The sequence below is a fragment of the Palaemon carinicauda genome, chromosome 18, assembly GCF_036898095.1.
Source record: "Palaemon carinicauda isolate YSFRI2023 chromosome 18, ASM3689809v2, whole genome shotgun sequence".
Taxonomy (NCBI): Eukaryota; Metazoa; Arthropoda; class Malacostraca; order Decapoda; family Palaemonidae; genus Palaemon; species Palaemon carinicauda.
In genome coordinates, this window is record NC_090742.1 from 64,179,027 (window position 1) to 64,195,605 (window position 16,579).

The following is a 16,579-nucleotide window of genomic DNA, read 5'->3' on the forward strand; positions in this document are numbered from 1 at the left end:
GGTCGAGATGGGACCAATTCAGCAGAAAAGCATCCACATGAACTGCTGCTGGGTCTGGAACTGGGGAACAGTACAAAGGAAGTCTCTTGGTCATGGAGGTGGCAAAAAGATCTATTGTCGGCTGACCCCACAAGGTCCAAAGTCTGTTGCACACGCTCTTGTGGAGGGTCCATTCCGTGGGGATGACCTGATCCTTTCTGCTTAGGCGATCTGCTGAGACGTTCATGTTGCCCTGAATGAACCTCGTAACTAGGGTGAGGTTTAGACTTCTTGACCAAATGAGGAGGTCCCTTGCTATCTCGTATAGGCTCCTCGAATGGGTCCCTCCTTGCTTGGAGATGTAAGCCAAGGCTGTGGTGTTGTCGGAGTTCACCTCCACCACCTTGCCTAGCAGGAGGGACTTGAAGTTCAATAGGGCTAAATGAACTGCTAGTAGCTCCTTGCAGTTGATGTGGAGCATTTCCTGTTCCTCGTTCCACGTTCCCGAGCACTCCTGTCCGTTCAAGGTCGCGCCCCAGCCCGAGTCCGATGCATCCGAAAAGAGATGAAGATTGGGGGTCTGAACCGCCAGCGATAGGCCCTCCCTGAGAAGGAGATTGGTCTTCCACCACAAGAGAGTGGTCTTCATCTCTTTGGTGACCGGGATAGAGACTGCTTCGAGCGTCAAACCCTTGTCCCAATGAGCTGCTAGATGGAATTGGAGAGGGCGGAGGTGGAGTCTCCCTAGCTCGACGAACAGGGCCAACGATGAAAGGGTCCCTGTGAGACTCATCCACTGTCTCACCGAGCAACTGCTCCTCTTCAGCATGCTCAGGATGCAATCTAGGGCTTGGCTTATCCTTGGGGCCGATGGAAAAGCCCGAAAATCCTGACTCCGAATCTCCATTCCCAGGTACACAATGGATTGGGAGGGAATGAGCTGGGACTTTTCTAAATTGACTAACAGACCCAGTTCTTTGATCAAGTCCAAAGTCCAGTTGAGACTCTCCAGACAGCGACGACTCGTGGAGGCTCTCAACAGCCAGTCGTCTAAATAAAGGGAGGCTCTGATGTCCGATAAGTGGAGGAATTTTGCTATATTCCTCATCAGATGCGTAAACACCATAGGAGCTGTGCTTAGGCCAAAACACAGGGCTTGGAATTGGTAGACAACCTTTCCAAAAACGAATCTCAGGAAAGGTTGGGAGTCTGGATGAATAGGAACGTGAAAGTAAGCATCTTTCAGATCCAACGAAACCATCCAGTCCTCCTGCCTGACCGCTGCTAGGACCGACTTCGTCGTCTCCATAGTGAACGTCTGCTTGGTGACATAAGCATTGAGCGCGCTGACGTCAAGCACCGGTCTCCAACCTCCTGTCTTCTTGGCCACCAGAAAGAGACGGTTGTAGAAGCCCGGGGATTGATGGTCCCGGACTATAACCACTGCCTTCTTCTGTAACAGGAGCGACACCTCCTGGTGCAACGCTAGCCTCTTGTCCTTTTCCTTGTAGTTGGGAGAGAGGTTGATGGGAGAAGTGGTCAGAGGGGGTTTGCGGCAGAATGGTATCCTGTAACCCTCCCTCAGCCAACTGACAGACTGGGCGTCTGCCCCTCTCTTTTCCCAGGCTTGCCAGAAGATCTTGAGTCTGGCTCCTACTGCTGTCTGGAGAGGAGGAGAGTCAGTGTTTGCTTTTTGAAGCCTTGGAACCTTTCCTAGACTTGCTCCTGGAAGAGTCTGGACGGGAGCTTCCTCGGCTGGGGGCTCTACCACGAAAGGGCGGAATAAACCTCGTAGCAGGAGTATCAGCCACTGGGGTGCGATAAGTCCTGGGGACTGAGGGAGCAACCTTAGTCTTACGAGCTGAAGAGGCCACAAGATCATGGGTGTCCTTTTGAATCAGGGCCGCAGACAAGTCCTTAACAAGCTCTTCGGGAAACAAGAACTTAGAGAGCGGAGCGAAAAGGAGTTGAGACCTTTGACAAGGTGTGATGCTGGAAGAAAGGAAGGAACAAAGCTGCTCCCTTTTCTTAAGCACTCCTGACACAAACATTGAAGCAAGCTCGCCAGATCCATCTCTAATAGCTTTATCCATGCAGGACATTAAGAGCATGGCTGAGTCCTTGTCCGCAGGGGAGGTCTTCTTGCTAAGGGCCCCCAGGCACCAGTCTAGGAAATTGAACATCTCAAAGGCTCTAAATACACCCTTTAGGAAGTGATCTAGATCGGAGAAGGTCCAGCAAACCTTAGAGCGCCTCATTGCTGTTCTACGAGGAGAGTCTACCAAACTTGAGAAGTCAGCCTGGGCAGAGGCAGGTACTCCCAAGCCTGGTTCCTCTCCTGTGGCATACCAAACGCCCGCTTTAGAAGTGAGCTTAGTCGGTGGGAACATAAAGGAAGTCTTTCCTAGTTGCTGCTTAGACTGCAACCACTCCCCTAAAATTCTTAGAGCTCTCTTAGAGGACCTTGCAAAGACGAGCTTAGTATAAGTTGACTTGGCTGGCTGCATGCCCAGCGAAAACTCAGATGGCGGAGAGCGGGGGGTAGCAGAGACAAAATGGTCTGGGTATACCTCTCTGAAAAGAGCCAGGACCTTACGAAAGTCAATAGGAGGAGGAGAAGACTTGGAATCTTCCACGTCTGATGAGGGATCCAGGTGTGCAGCCTCATCAGAAACCTCATCACCAGAGTGTAGCGAAGTGAGAGGTAAGGTATGCTGAACAGCAGAATCTGCACGAGCGGGAGCAAAAACGCTTGTGGTTTCATCCTCAAGTCTCTGTTGCTGAGGCAAAACCTGAGGTTCAGGCTGCAAAGGCTGGTCAAAAGGAGTAGCAGAAGGAAGGCGCATGGGTTGAGGAGGCTGACTCCTGGCATGAGTGTCTTGACTCAAGAGTTGCGCTTGCTGTAAGGTTAGCGGATGCGCAGTAGCAGGTTCCTGAGGAACGAGTTGAGGTTCCTGAGGTGTGAGCTGCGAGAGTTGAGGTAGTGGCTGCGCAGAACGCAGTTCTTGTCTCGCGAGTTGAGGTTCCTGAGGCGCAAGGCTAAGGTGTTGAGGCTCTCGCCTTGAGGAGGGTTGAGGTCGCTGCAGCGAGAGCTGAGGTGTCTGCCTCATGGATGGGAGAGGTTGTTGTACCTCAAGAGAGTGTTGCCTCACTGGTGGAACCGCAAGTGGAAGCGGAGGAAGTAAGGTATAAGCTTCCTGTTCCCATTGCTGAGGTTGCCTTAAGGAAGGCGGAGGAAGCTGCACACCGCTGGAAACTGGCAACTCAGTACGTGGTAAGGTATCCTGAGGAGCCTCAACATCGTACGCCTGGCAGACAGGACTGCGGTTAGGCGGAGCGATCACAGGAGGAGGTGTAACCTTCTCAGCCTGACACTCACGCATTAAGACCGCAAGTTGTGACTGCATGGACTGCAGTAGAGTCAACTTGGGGTCGGCAGACACTAAGGTCTGCTGAGGCAAAGCCTTAACAGAAGAGATCTGTTGCGGCAGCACCTTACTCCTCTTAGGAGGTGTGCAGTCAACTGATGACTGCGGCGAGTCAGAGCTGATCCAATGACTGCAGCCAGGTTGTAGAGCTCTTGAGGTCTGGACTTTGCGTTTGATAGGTCTTGAGACCTGAGTCCAACGTTTTCTCCCTGACAATTCTTCAGCAGACGAGTAAAAGACGGGCTCAATCGTCTGCGGGTGGGAGTGACGGTCTCTGGAAGACACGCCCGCAACCACCGAGGATACTTCTGTGAGCCGATCAAGGCCTGCCGAACCCTTTTGCCCTTCGACATTGCTTCTCCCCTGGGCTTGGGAGCTTGCAAGAGGTCCCGGACTGGGAGGACGACTGGCACGCACAGAAGTACCCTCACGCACCACACTGACACTGACACTAGCACTTGGCACTGCACTGACACTAGCACTTGTCACAGCACTGGCACTATTACCCCCCACTGCACTCTTGACCTTAAGTTCCTTGACTTCGGCCATAAGAGACTTATGATCACTAACCACCGATTCCACTTTGTCACCTAAAGCCTGAATGGCACGCAAAACAACAGACATATCAGGTTGAGGGCAAATAGTAGGTTCGGGGGTAGCCACTACAGGGGGAGGAAAAGGTAGGGGATCATGAGGTGAGGAAAAAAGTGAAGAGCGAGAAGAACTCCTCCTAACTCTCTCTCTCTCTAACTTGGTTGAATATTTAAGAAATCGGACAAATTCAAGTTCCGAAAGTCCGGCGCATTCCTCACATCGATCTTCCAACTGACAGGGTCTTTCCCTACAGTCAGAACAAGCGGTGTGAGGATCTACCGAGGCCTTCGGAATACGCCTATTACAAGACCTACATCGTCTATGGGGTGGGGCTTGTGAAATGTCAGACATCTTGAATCAAAGAGTTAGCCAAGTGGGGATTCCAAATCAAGCAAAAAGATCGTTACCATTAATCAGAACTAAATAATAGCTATCTAAGCTAATAAAGAAGTTTTCCAGTAAAGCGACAGCCGAAATCTGAGAGAAATACTTCACCAAAAGCCGTGAAAATACTCCAAGATCATAAGCGTATCCCAGAACGTCTTGCCGGAAGCACGACAGAGGAAAAATTGAGGAGGTGTCAACAAGAAGTACTGTAGTACCTGGCCACAGGTGGCGCTGGTGAGTACACCCCCTTCTAGTATAGTGATAGCTGGCGTATCCCTCCCGTAGAATTCTGTCGGGCAACGGAGTTGACAGCTACATGATTATCGGGTAAGTTTAATATTGAAAATTCCTCAATATCAAATTGTAAAATGTGTTGTCAATGCTATAGTGTGTATAAAGATAATTTATAAAGGGTACACATACACCCATAATCATCTACATAGTTCATTTACATAACTACTTTAAGCTTTCTAAAAATGTAAACAATCTGGATAAAATAAAAATGAATTTGACTGAGAAAAGATAATAGTCTCTTTTCATTCATTTGTTAAATACTCTTAAATTCTCAAAGTTTCATATCATTTCAAAGGAAGAGTCTCTCAACTTAAAATTAAACATTTAAATAGCAGAATAGCCATAGTTGAAGTACATACATACATATACCAAGGTACTTCCCCCAATTTTGGGGGGTAGCCAACATCAACAAATGAAACAAAACAAAAAGGGGACCTCTACTCTCTACATTCCTCCCAGCCTGTATATAATCCTGCGAGACGTCAACATAATTGAAGTAAAATGTATAAAAAAAACACAAAGGAATAAAACTCACCAGGAGGAAAGGGAAAATTGTCCATCATCTGAAGACCTCCCACAACTAATAGATTAGGTTTGAACGAGCTTAATTCCGTTCCAAATTCCTCTAGTGAGCTAACTGTTGGGTTATCATTGTCACTATGAATGATGAATCTGAAAAATAATAAAAACAATTTTCTTATGCCAAGGGAAAACTTTCAGACCAGAAACTTTCAAAATTTCAATTCTAGTGACATTTTTTTTTTATCTTTCAAACAACCTACCCTCTTGAACCTGTGGGCTTTGTACTTGTAAAATGTATGAAGATTGTTCCATTGTCATACCATGTCTCATGTCCATATATAACACAGATCTTACCAAACTTTTATATAGCTTGATTTTTATATTTTTATATGATTTTTATATTTTATATATGATTTATACATCTTACATATAAAAATCAAGCTATATAAAAGTTTGGTAAGATCTGTGTTATATATGGACATGAGTCATGGTATGACAATGGAAAAATCTCCAACAGATTTAGTAGATTTGAGAAAAAAAATGCTCAGGAGAATATTGGGAGTTAAATGGCACACCTTTCAGACCAGAATCTTCCATAATTTCAATGCTAGTGACATTTTTATCATCTTTCAAACAACCTACCCTGTTGAACCTGTGGGCTTTGTACTTTCTCTCCTCTTCACCAAAAGACTAACCTGTTTGCTCTTGGGGCTTCATACTTTCCCCACTTCTCACCCGTCTTGTACTCAAAGATTAGATGAATATCATCTTCCACGTCCCCACGTCCTCCGCCAACTGAAAAGGAAATCGTACTGTAATGAAGTCTTCTTTGTCTTCTTCATCCAATCATCGGTCCCTCAATAGTTTGAAGGATCTAGATATATATTAACTATTTTAATAAAATATTGTTCTTCAGGATTAATGAACAGTTTAACAAAATGCTAAATGCATTAGTTATGATTTGTACCTAAGCATAGCTCCACCAGTCTATTTTTTAAATGTATTGAAGCAGGTAAAGGAAAAGTATTAATCATATTTTTTTTACAATTATGCCATAAACTAAACAGAATGTTTATTTTTTTTCCAAAGAAAACCTATTAATGGGCTTATGAGAGTTTTGACAGCAAAATTGGAGACAGTTGATAAAATAAGGAGGTTTAATTAATAGGTAATAGAAATTAGTCTTCAGAATTAGAGTTTAATGAAAGATTGAAAAAACCAAATCAAACAATGGCTAGGATGAGTAAAATATGGAAATCATATCGCCTGAAATTATATATAAAAATCAAGCTATATATAAGTTTGGTAAGATGTGTTATATATGGACATGAGTCATGGTATGACAATGGAACAATCTCCAACAGATTTAGTAGATTTGAGAAAAAAAAATGCTCAGGAGAATATTGGGAGTTAAATGGCACACCTTATTTACAAAAGCAAATAAAGTGTGAGGATTTTGAATCTGTGGAATGCTGTGTACATTCAGAACTCTTGCTTAATTATTATTATTATTATTATTATCCAAGCTACAACCCTAGTTGGAAAAGCAAGATGCTATAAGCCCAAGGGCTCCAACAGGGAAAAATAGCCCAGTGAGGAAAGGAAATAAGGAAATAAATAAATGAAGAGAATAAATTAACAATAAATCATTCTAAAATAAGTAACGTAAAAACAGACATGTCATATATAAACTATTAACAACATCAAAAACAAATATGTCATAAATAAACTATAAAAAGACTCATGTCCGCCTGGTCAACAAAAAAGCATTTGCTCCAACTTTGAACTTTTGAAGTTCTACTGATTCAACCACCCGATTAGGAAGATCATTCCACAACTTGGTAACAGCTGGAATAAAACTTCTAGAGTACTGCGTAGTATTGAGCCTCGTGATGGAGAAGGCCTGGCTATTAGAATTAACTGCCTGCCTAGTAATACGAACAGGATAGAATTGTCCAGGGAGATCTGAATGTAAAGGATGGTCAGAAATATGAAATATTATCATGACTATGGAGCGATTAGGTTAGTTTTGGCAACGGGTTGAGAAGGAACAGAATCAGCAGGACTAAGGATAGATTCACTAGAGCTTGTGAAGCTCATCACTATCGAAAAATATCTGAACTTGAGTGATGTCTAAAGGTGAACATGTGTCAATATCTTTGCCCTCACCTTATAATCGATTAGCATAGTCTTCCTAAGTTTCTCCCCTGAACTATTTCTTTTGTGTTAGAACTGTTAACTTGATTGGCAACAATTGAAAAATACTTTTCCATGAGTGGTACAGAGAGTGAAACATGCTCTTCACAAAAATTATACAAGTCACAGAATTGCCCCCGACATGATACACAACTGGAATACGGATCATGATATCCTAGAAATAATTCCTATGCAAATTCTGGCAATAATTTCTAACTCAACCAAGGGAGAATCATCTTAAAATACAGTGCATGTATGTAAACAATCTGAGAGCGTTCGATCGTGACCAGTCGACGGAGATGACTGAAGACTTTACTACCTAATGTGGCAACCTGGGTTCCCTACCACTTACTGCTAGAGGACTCTCTTCTTTAGTTACGGGCATGTATTTGTTGATATAAAAGAAATTGGAAAATCTTTAAATTTTATGGCTATGTCGATTAAATTGGACTTCTGAAGAAACAATACGAACATCAGGGGAGATTCATAGAAATAACACATGTTAATGTACCTTCAACACCTGGATGAATATGTTTCACAACATATGGACTTCGTTTAGCTGCCAACAGGACGCGAGCACCTTCGATAGCAAACCTCGAAGCCATAACAGGGGCATTACCACCTAAGGCAGAGTATGATGACGGCACTGCTTCCGCTGCGCCAACTAATTCATTGAAGAGAGTGTCATTGCCAACATATCTCCTGCAATTCAAAAACAAAGTGCATATTAATGAGAAGCATTTGAAGTACTTTTATTGCAGTGAATAGAATACTGCATCTAAGTAAATATTCTTTTAAAATTCAGCAACACACTCCAAAACATCAGTAAACTTTTATAAGACAAAACAGATAATGGAAATCATGTGTAGTATGACATTTATTTAGATTGAACAAAAGTTTTTTAAATAAAAAGTCTTAGGTAACATTATCCAATAACTGCCAATAATCTATGGATTTCATAGTACCAGTACATCCAAATAAAACCTAACTATATAACATTCTGTATGTTCAGTATTTGTTTTGATTATGCAAAAAAACTACTAAAAACTTTACCCTGTAAGAGATTGGTTTGCAAGCTAGTGATTTTGAATGTTAGTTCTATAAAAACATCTGAACATTTTGTGGAATAACAAACTGTTCAAGAATACAAACTGAATAAGAATTTATGGCAAGTGAAATAACAAACTGTTCAAGAATACAAACTGAATAAGAATTTATGGCAAGTGAAATAAACTGTTCAAGAATACAAACAGAATAAGAATTTAGGGCAAGTGAAATAACAAACTGTTCAAGAATACAAACTGAATAAGAATTTATGGCAAGTGAAATAACAAACTGTTCAAGAATACAAACAGAATAAGAATTTATGGCAAGTGAAATAACAAACTGTTCAAGAATACAAACTGAATAAAAATTTATGGCAAGTGAAATAACAAACTGTTCAAGAATACAAACAGAATAAGAATTTATGGCAAGTGAAATAACAAACTGTTCAAGAATACAAACTGAATAAGAATTTATGGCAAGTGAAATAACAAACTGTTCAAGAATACAAACTGAATAAGAATTTATGACAAAAGTAAAATAACAAACTGTTCAAGAATACAAACTGAATAAGAATTTATGGCAATGCAAAATATAAAAGGAAAAGGCAAACCAACTTACTCTGCCGCAGATCCAGCGGAATAAAACAACGCATACAACTCTTTTAAATGTTTCAGTGACTCTATACTATTATAATGCGCAGTTTTCTTTGGAGGAACCATAGCACCAAACACATCTGCTCCTCGGACGAAAATATCTTTACAGGCACCATACCCCACAGCAATGCGAACCTCACCGACAGCATGCTGCTCTTCTACCTAAGGAAAGTCATACATGATTTTGTTATTCTTAATTATTTCATAATAAAAATAATGGAACTGCATAATTATACATACGACCTATAAGTAAAAATAATTGCTACTCTATGCAGAAAAGTAATATACTATAAGCTTGAAATTCTTTTTTTTTTAATGTAAACCTATTACTTTTGCATAGCCTATTAGTTTCTGTGCAAATCAAAAACATTGAAAAATTGGTAAATAAAGGAAATATCCACCCCTCCAGCAGTACTGTCGTGACAGAACAAGAGAGTCAGGGAAGAGAACATTAAATGTTACAGTATTATATTGTGTCCCTCGTCAGGCAGGGAGGAAGGATGAGAAGGAAAATCCCCTTTAGTTCTTTTTATTACGTCAGCTACCTCATAAAATCGGGGGGAAGTGCCATGATATAGATAGATAGATAGCTTGCATAGGAAAATTTACTATATTTTTTAAAAATGTGATTCACCAATACTCATTATCTTACATAGCTTTACACGCAAATTTTTAAGACTAAGTCTTGTAAGTTGAAGAATGCACAAAAAATCAGCAGTGATCTGAAACATTTTTAGTCACAGCTTATAGCTTTCTTAATAGTTCCTCCAGGAAAGCCGTATTATTATTACTAGTCAAACTACAACCCTAATTTAAAAAGCAAAATGCTAGAAGCCCAGGGGATCCAACAGGGAAAACTGCCCAGTATGGAAAGGAATTAGAAGAAATGAAAGGACTATAAATGAGAAATAAAAAGAATATAACATATTACGATCAGTAAAAACGTTAAATAGAAACAGTAAGTCATATATAAAATATGAAATGAGACATCCAGACCTGATCAATAAAAAACCATTTGCAAGTCTGAACTTCTAAAGTTCCACTAATTCAACTACCAAATTAAGATCATTCCACAATCAGGTCACAGCTTCAATAAAACTTATAGAATACTGTGTGGCATCAAGCTTGTTGGTGATGGGGAAAGCAAGACTGTTAAAATAACAGTAGTATCCAGGTTTATGGCAGTTCCCACTTTACGTCACTCATCTCTGAATATTACCCTAAATGCAAATCAAGTTGGTGTTATGTTAAATTGGTGTTACACTCTTTTACGTGACCTTACGTTAGTCCCAAATTGAACCACCTCAACTTGGTTTCACTATGAAATTAGTACAGAAAGCATCAATGAGATTGAGTGAAATCATAAAATTGTTTTTCCTTACCGCATGTCTGACCATGCTGGTAGTTTCCATCTTGAACAAGGTTTGATGGATGAATTCGTTCTCGACTGGGAGCTAATACGGGTCTCCAACACCAAGGCTTTCTTGACCAGAAACAGACGACCAAAGAAGCCAAGAGGGCTTCATAGACTTCTTTTATAACCGCCTTTACAAGCATAGTCTGCACCTCTGAATGCGAAGTGAGGTCTTTCATTGTTCCTCGGTGATAGAAGGACGTCCACAGTGCTCGATTGAGAGGAAGGGGAAAATCTAGTGAAAGGACACCTGTAACCGATCAGAAGAATGTCCACCATCCACTGCTCTGCCCCGTGAAATCACCACCTCATCCATTTCTCTGTCAGGTATTCACTCACTGGTGGTGGCTGAATTGAGGAACTGCAAGCCATAGCGTGAACTAGGGCCTCGCCTACATCTGTTTCCATGATTCCAAGCCCTTCGTTGAGAAAAAGGCTAACCAAAACCGTAAAGTTCCGCAATGATGATGGTGCGGCTATGAAGTCACTCCATTTGTCTCCGTTCTAGAGAGCGGAACCAAAATTTATCTAGGAGGGGGAGGTAATTTGGAACATTTGTTCGAGGAAGTTTGTGGTCTCCTAAATGACACTGTTTAGTGGAGAAGTGAATCTTGGCTCAACATCGTCCCCTTTTCAGCCGCAGGTTCTTCCTGCTCCTAAAAAAGAGGACGGCCCTTTGAGTGAGAAATTTCTCAAGTTCAGTAGTACCTCTCTCCCTTCTACTTACCTCCTGAACTTGAAACCCACTACATCTTGCTTCTCCAGGATCCAGTTATCCCACTGGTTAGCTGCCTGGTGGACCAAGAACTCACCTGATTTTGCTCCTGATAGAGTGAGGTCCTTAAACTGCCTCTTCTCCTCCAGGTCCGAGAGGTCTTCACTTGAGGCTAAATATCCAATTGTCCCTGACCAGTGGTCTAAACATGATGCCGCTTGCAGGGTCGACATTGTTGTGGCCTCCAAAGCCATAAATGTGTTGATCTGCAAGCCTTTCAGCCAACACAGACAGGGTCAGGGTTGCAACTGCTTGGTCCAGACCCAAGGGAGCTGCGTTAAGTAAAAACACCTATACCTAAAAAAGGCAAGCAGCATTAGCACTCGGTTGAGGGCAACTCCTTCGGCACAAGACCTATGACGATTGACACTCAGCAGGTACCAACGTCAGTTCCCAAGTGAACGACCTTTGGTATGTATCTTTTCCCTCACCCCCAAAAGTCACAGGATACTTTGCATGAAAGGAAGATAATGGCAAGGCCCTTATTCCTACTGGCAGTGTGAATGCTTATTTCTGTGTACGAGGACAGGTAACTGGTGTGTAAGCACTTGTATCGCATACCGCTACGTATCTTCAAAGAGGGAATGTTCTCGTTAAGTATTTTCTCTCCTTGAGGAATTCACTGATGAAGCAGGAATGATCAAGTTTACTGTTTTACTAGAAGGCAAATGTGAGTGCTTACCAGATGAGCGTAGCTTTAAGATGGGGGAATGTAGGGAGCACTAGAATGTGAAGAGGGGTGACATCATGAATCGATGAGTGTGCGCCACTTGGGGAAGTACTTGTGATCAGAAGCTCGCATACCAACCCGTGAGCAAGCTCGTGTGCGAGTTGATAGGGGCGTATAAGCATGTGATTGCTCTAAGTTATATGAATGAATACGAATAGGTAGAAAGACATACCCCCTGTTATATAACCAAAATTACAAATGAGAGCGGGATCAAAGTTCTCCAATAGGAGTGCATTCTAGCAAGCAGGTAAGATGGTGGGTGATCAATCAAGAGGAGAAGAGATGCCGCACAATCGATCGAAACAAGCGAGATGGTGCAGAATCGATCGTGAGCAGGTTTACTGGTGCGTGGACAATGACAAGCAGTTAATATTGCAGAATGTAATGGCGAACAGGTGAGATAGCGCTCCCTAAAGAGAGCGTGAACACCTGCCTAGTATAACTAATGGGTGAGCAACCAGGTAACATGGCGCTCCTGTAAGATCAAGCAATCTCCAACAGATGTGTGGTGACTGAGTGCGGTGGCGCTCCCTAAGATGTGCACGATTGTAAATGGCTGAGATAAAGCAAAGTAGTATGAAGTCTTGCCATCTCTTTCCTCATCCTTGATGAAGGATTTGGCAACACTGTCCCTAATACGGAGAGAGAAATAGTAAGAATAACATATATGAAAAATCTATCAATTGAGCTTAAAGGACTACTGTACTGCAATTGGCCACTATGAGAAAAGGAAAGGCAGCGGCCACATTTTCTACCGACCAGCATTGTGTAAGAAGTCAGCTAACTACATACCTAGACCAAGCGGACTTAGAGGTACGAACAGACACTCCTATGATACTAGTTTCTCTCCGTTCAGTGAACATCTTGATCTAAGCTGAATGCTTGCAGAAACTGTGCCCTTGTGTGCTTCTTTATTAGATATCCCCTATCCATCAGGGAGGGGAGTAGGAGTGTACACTACTAGCACACTTGGGAGCTGTGCACCAAGGTGATTGCTTCAAATGATCGTGCCTGTCTTCGCTAGCTTTGTGATCATTGAATGCATATGTGTAATAGCTATTGGAGGTTTGGGACGTAAGTTCATATCTCCTTGAAGAGAATTCGCTAAAGGAGGCACAAGAGGATCCATGGGATTGAGTGAAGCTCTGTCACTGTGTGCACTATCAGTAAGTGTACTTGTGTGGGAGCGCACGGTTGATGTCTTGCAAAAGTCAAGCGTGCTAGTGTGAGAGCGCACATGTCAGGACTGCAATGAACACAAACGAGGTCTGGAGAGGCAGGGTTTTTTTTATCTAGCTGGAGTAGGTTGCGTGTGCGAGGCAGCGCGTTCATCGGTAAACAATAATTTAAGAGTCCAGAGCCTGGAAAAGAAAATTTGTTTCTACCAATACCACCTTCTTTCCAAACTTGTGGGGGTTGGACAAACAGGGTAGTTTGAGTCAAGGGCAGAATATTAACTGGTCACTCAAGTTCAGACCCAATGACAATGTTATAATACTGTACGCTGAAGTTTGATCCCCCTTAGAGGGATTAACACCAAATGTGTAGCACAGCATCATCAAAAGGAATGAGATACGAAACTTTACAGACTCCTGAGGAAGATGCTCATCAGTTTCATTAAAGGAAACAGGTGAATCTCCCGGCGCCAAGTTTAAGGAGAAGCTGATAGCACGTCTGTTATTTGAGTGCTGAAGAGGAATGAAGATGGGGGGTGGGAAGATGTAGGGGTAGAGATGGGGGTATTTTGATGAAGGAGAGGGATCTATGGTCGTGGTTCAATCACGCCCCAGTTTGGTATACCGACACTCAATGAGTGAGCGAGCTAGGTTTATTCCAGGCATTCCATGCATCTCTTTTTCTCTAGTATTTTCAGCAATAACTATGCCTTAGAAATGGTGCTAGAGGATCATTTCACTGGGCGACACAGGTCCTTCGCTCAGAAATAGATTTTTCCTTCGTCAAAATCCCTTTTGGCTACAGGAATTAAAGTGACTATTCAGTGTATACACCGGCATGGGGTGGGGATTCCCCCGCCACCGGCAGGTAATCATCGACTACTGACTACACCTCTTTATAAGTTTCAACTGCTGAGTTCCAGCTGTGCTTGAATTAGCCTCCTACTTAGACGATGAAGGTTTGTATCCGTGTAGAAACAAACAGTTGATTACAAACAGGTGTCTTCTTACAACCTGCTTACTCTCTACGTAAGCACTTATCAGCCAACTTATGTTAAAAACAATTATGACAGTACATAAATGTACTGTAGAGTAACTACACTGAAACCTTTCCTGCCAATTTTCCCACATAGAGATAAAATAAATTCCACCAGATGTGTCAATGTAAGAAACTAATGAATGAAAAAAACATAACTAAAGCAAACTAACCAACACAAACTTTAACCAAGGTTACAGCATACAGTATATATAAATACTGTATCATGAACATAGTTGTTGCACAGGTGTTTCAAGAGATATTGAACAAGTGTTTGTCTCAAGTATGTATATATATGATTATAAATTTTACGCAGAAAATAGACTTTCAAAGGGAATAGCATTATTAATCATGATATGTTATTTTCCTTAGTAAAATAAATTTTTGAATATACTTACCCGATGATCATATAGCTGTCAGCTCTGCTGCCCGACAGAAAAACCTACGGGCGGAATACGCCAGCGATCGCTATACAGGTGGGGGTGTACATCAACAGCGCCATCTGTCAAGTAGGTACTCAAGTACTCGATGTCAACAAAGAACCAATTTTCTCCTCTGTCCACTGGGTCTCTATTGGGGAGGATGGGTGGGTCCTATAATTTATGATCATCGGGTAAGTATATTCAAAAATTTATTTTACTAAGGAAAATAACATTTTTCAATATTAAACTTACCCGATGATCATATAGCTGATTCACACCCAGGGGGGTGGGTAGAGACCAGCATTACATGTTGACATTATTATGAGCTAAGTATTCCGTATTTCATTTTAGCAGTTATTCAAAATAACAAACATAAAATAAATAAGTACCTGGTAAGGAAGTCGACTTGAACAATTACTCTGCCTTTTTAAGTACGTCTTCCTTACTGAGCCTCGCGATCCTCATAGGATGCTGAGCGACTCCTAGGAGCTGAAGTATGAAGGGTTGCAACCCATACTAAAGGTCCTCATCAAAACCTCTAATCTAGGCGCTTCTCAAGAAATGACTTTGACCACCCGCCAAATCAAGTAGGATGCGAAAGGCTTCTTAGCCTTCCGGACAACCCAAAACAATAATAAAACATTTCAAGAGAAAGATTAAAAAGGTTATGGAATTAGGGAATTGTAGTGGTGGAGCCCTCACCACTACTGCACTCGTTGCTACGAATGGTCCCAGAGTGTAGCAGTTCTCGTAAAGAGACTGGACATTCTTAAGATAAAAGACGCGAACACTGATTTGCTTTTCCAATAGGTTGCGTCGAATATACTTTGCAGAGATCTATTTTGTTTAAAGGCCACGGAAGTTGCGACAGCTCTAACTTCGTGTGTCCTTACCTTCAGCAAAGCTTGGTCTTCCTCATTCAGATGGGAATGAGCTTCTCGTATTAACAGTCTGATAAAATAGGATAAAGAATTCTCTGACAAAGGCAAAGATGGATTCTTAACTGAACACCATAAAGCTTCAGACGGGCCTCGTAAAGGTTTTTAAATAGAACTTAAGAGCTCTTACAGGACATAATACTCTTTCTAGTTCATTTCAAACCATGTGATAGGTTTGGAATATCGAACGATATTGGTCAAGGACGAGAAGGCAGCTCGTGTTTGGCTAGAAAACCAAGATGTAGAACATGTAGCCGTTTCGGATGAGAATCCGATGTTCTTGCTGAAGGCATGAATCTCACTGACTCTTTTAGCTGTGGTTAAGCATATCAGGAAAAGAGTCTTAAAGGTGAGATCTTTCAGGGAGGCTGATTGAAGCGGTTCGAACCTGTCTGACATAAGGAATCTTAGTACCACGTCTAAATTCCAACCAGGTGTAACCAAACGATGCTCCTTCGTGGTCTCAAAAGACTTAAGGAGGTCTTGTAGATCTTTATTGTTGGAAAGATCTAAGCCTCTGTGACGGAAGACTGATGCCAACATGCTTCTGTAACCCTTGAAAGTGGGAGCTGAAAGAGATCGTTCTTTCCTCAGATATAAGAGAAAGTCAGCTATTTGAGTTACAGAGGTACTGGTCGAGGATACGGATACTGACTTGCACCAGTTTCGGAAGATTTCCCACTTCGATTGGTAGATTCTAGGGGTGGATGTTCTCCTTGCTCTAGCAAACGCTCTGGTTGCCTCCTTCGAAAAGCCTCTAGCTCTCGAGAGTCTTTCGATAATCTGAAGGCAGTCAGACGAAGAGCGTGGAGGCCTTGGTGTACCTTCTTTACGCGTGGCTGACGTAGAAGGTCCACCCTTAGGGGAAGTGTTCTGGGAACGTCTACTAGCCATCGAAGTACCTCGGTGAGTTATTCTCTCGCGGGCCAGAGGGAAGCAACTAGCGTCAACCTTGTCCCTTCGTGAGAGGCGAACTTCTGCAGTACCTT

At 42.2% G+C, this 16,579-nt stretch overlaps 1 protein-coding gene across 2 annotated transcripts in view; it reads right to left on the reverse strand.

Moving 5' to 3' along the window:
* LOC137657861 (ADP-dependent glucokinase-like) overlaps positions 1-16,579 on the reverse strand; it is a 76,887-nt gene that overhangs the window by 25,162 nt on the left and 35,146 nt on the right. For both annotated transcript variants that reach the window (XM_068392461.1, XM_068392460.1), the window contains exons 2-5: positions 9,066-9,262; positions 7,912-8,102; positions 5,900-5,999; positions 5,218-5,354 (exon numbers count right to left, since the gene is read on the reverse strand). In XM_068392461.1, the coding sequence (XP_068248562.1) occupies positions 5,218-5,354; positions 5,900-5,999; positions 7,912-8,102; positions 9,066-9,166 (529 nt within the window). In that variant the 5' untranslated portion in view covers positions 9,167-9,262. The remainder of the gene's footprint in view (positions 1-5,217; positions 5,355-5,899; positions 6,000-7,911; positions 8,103-9,065; positions 9,263-16,579) is intronic.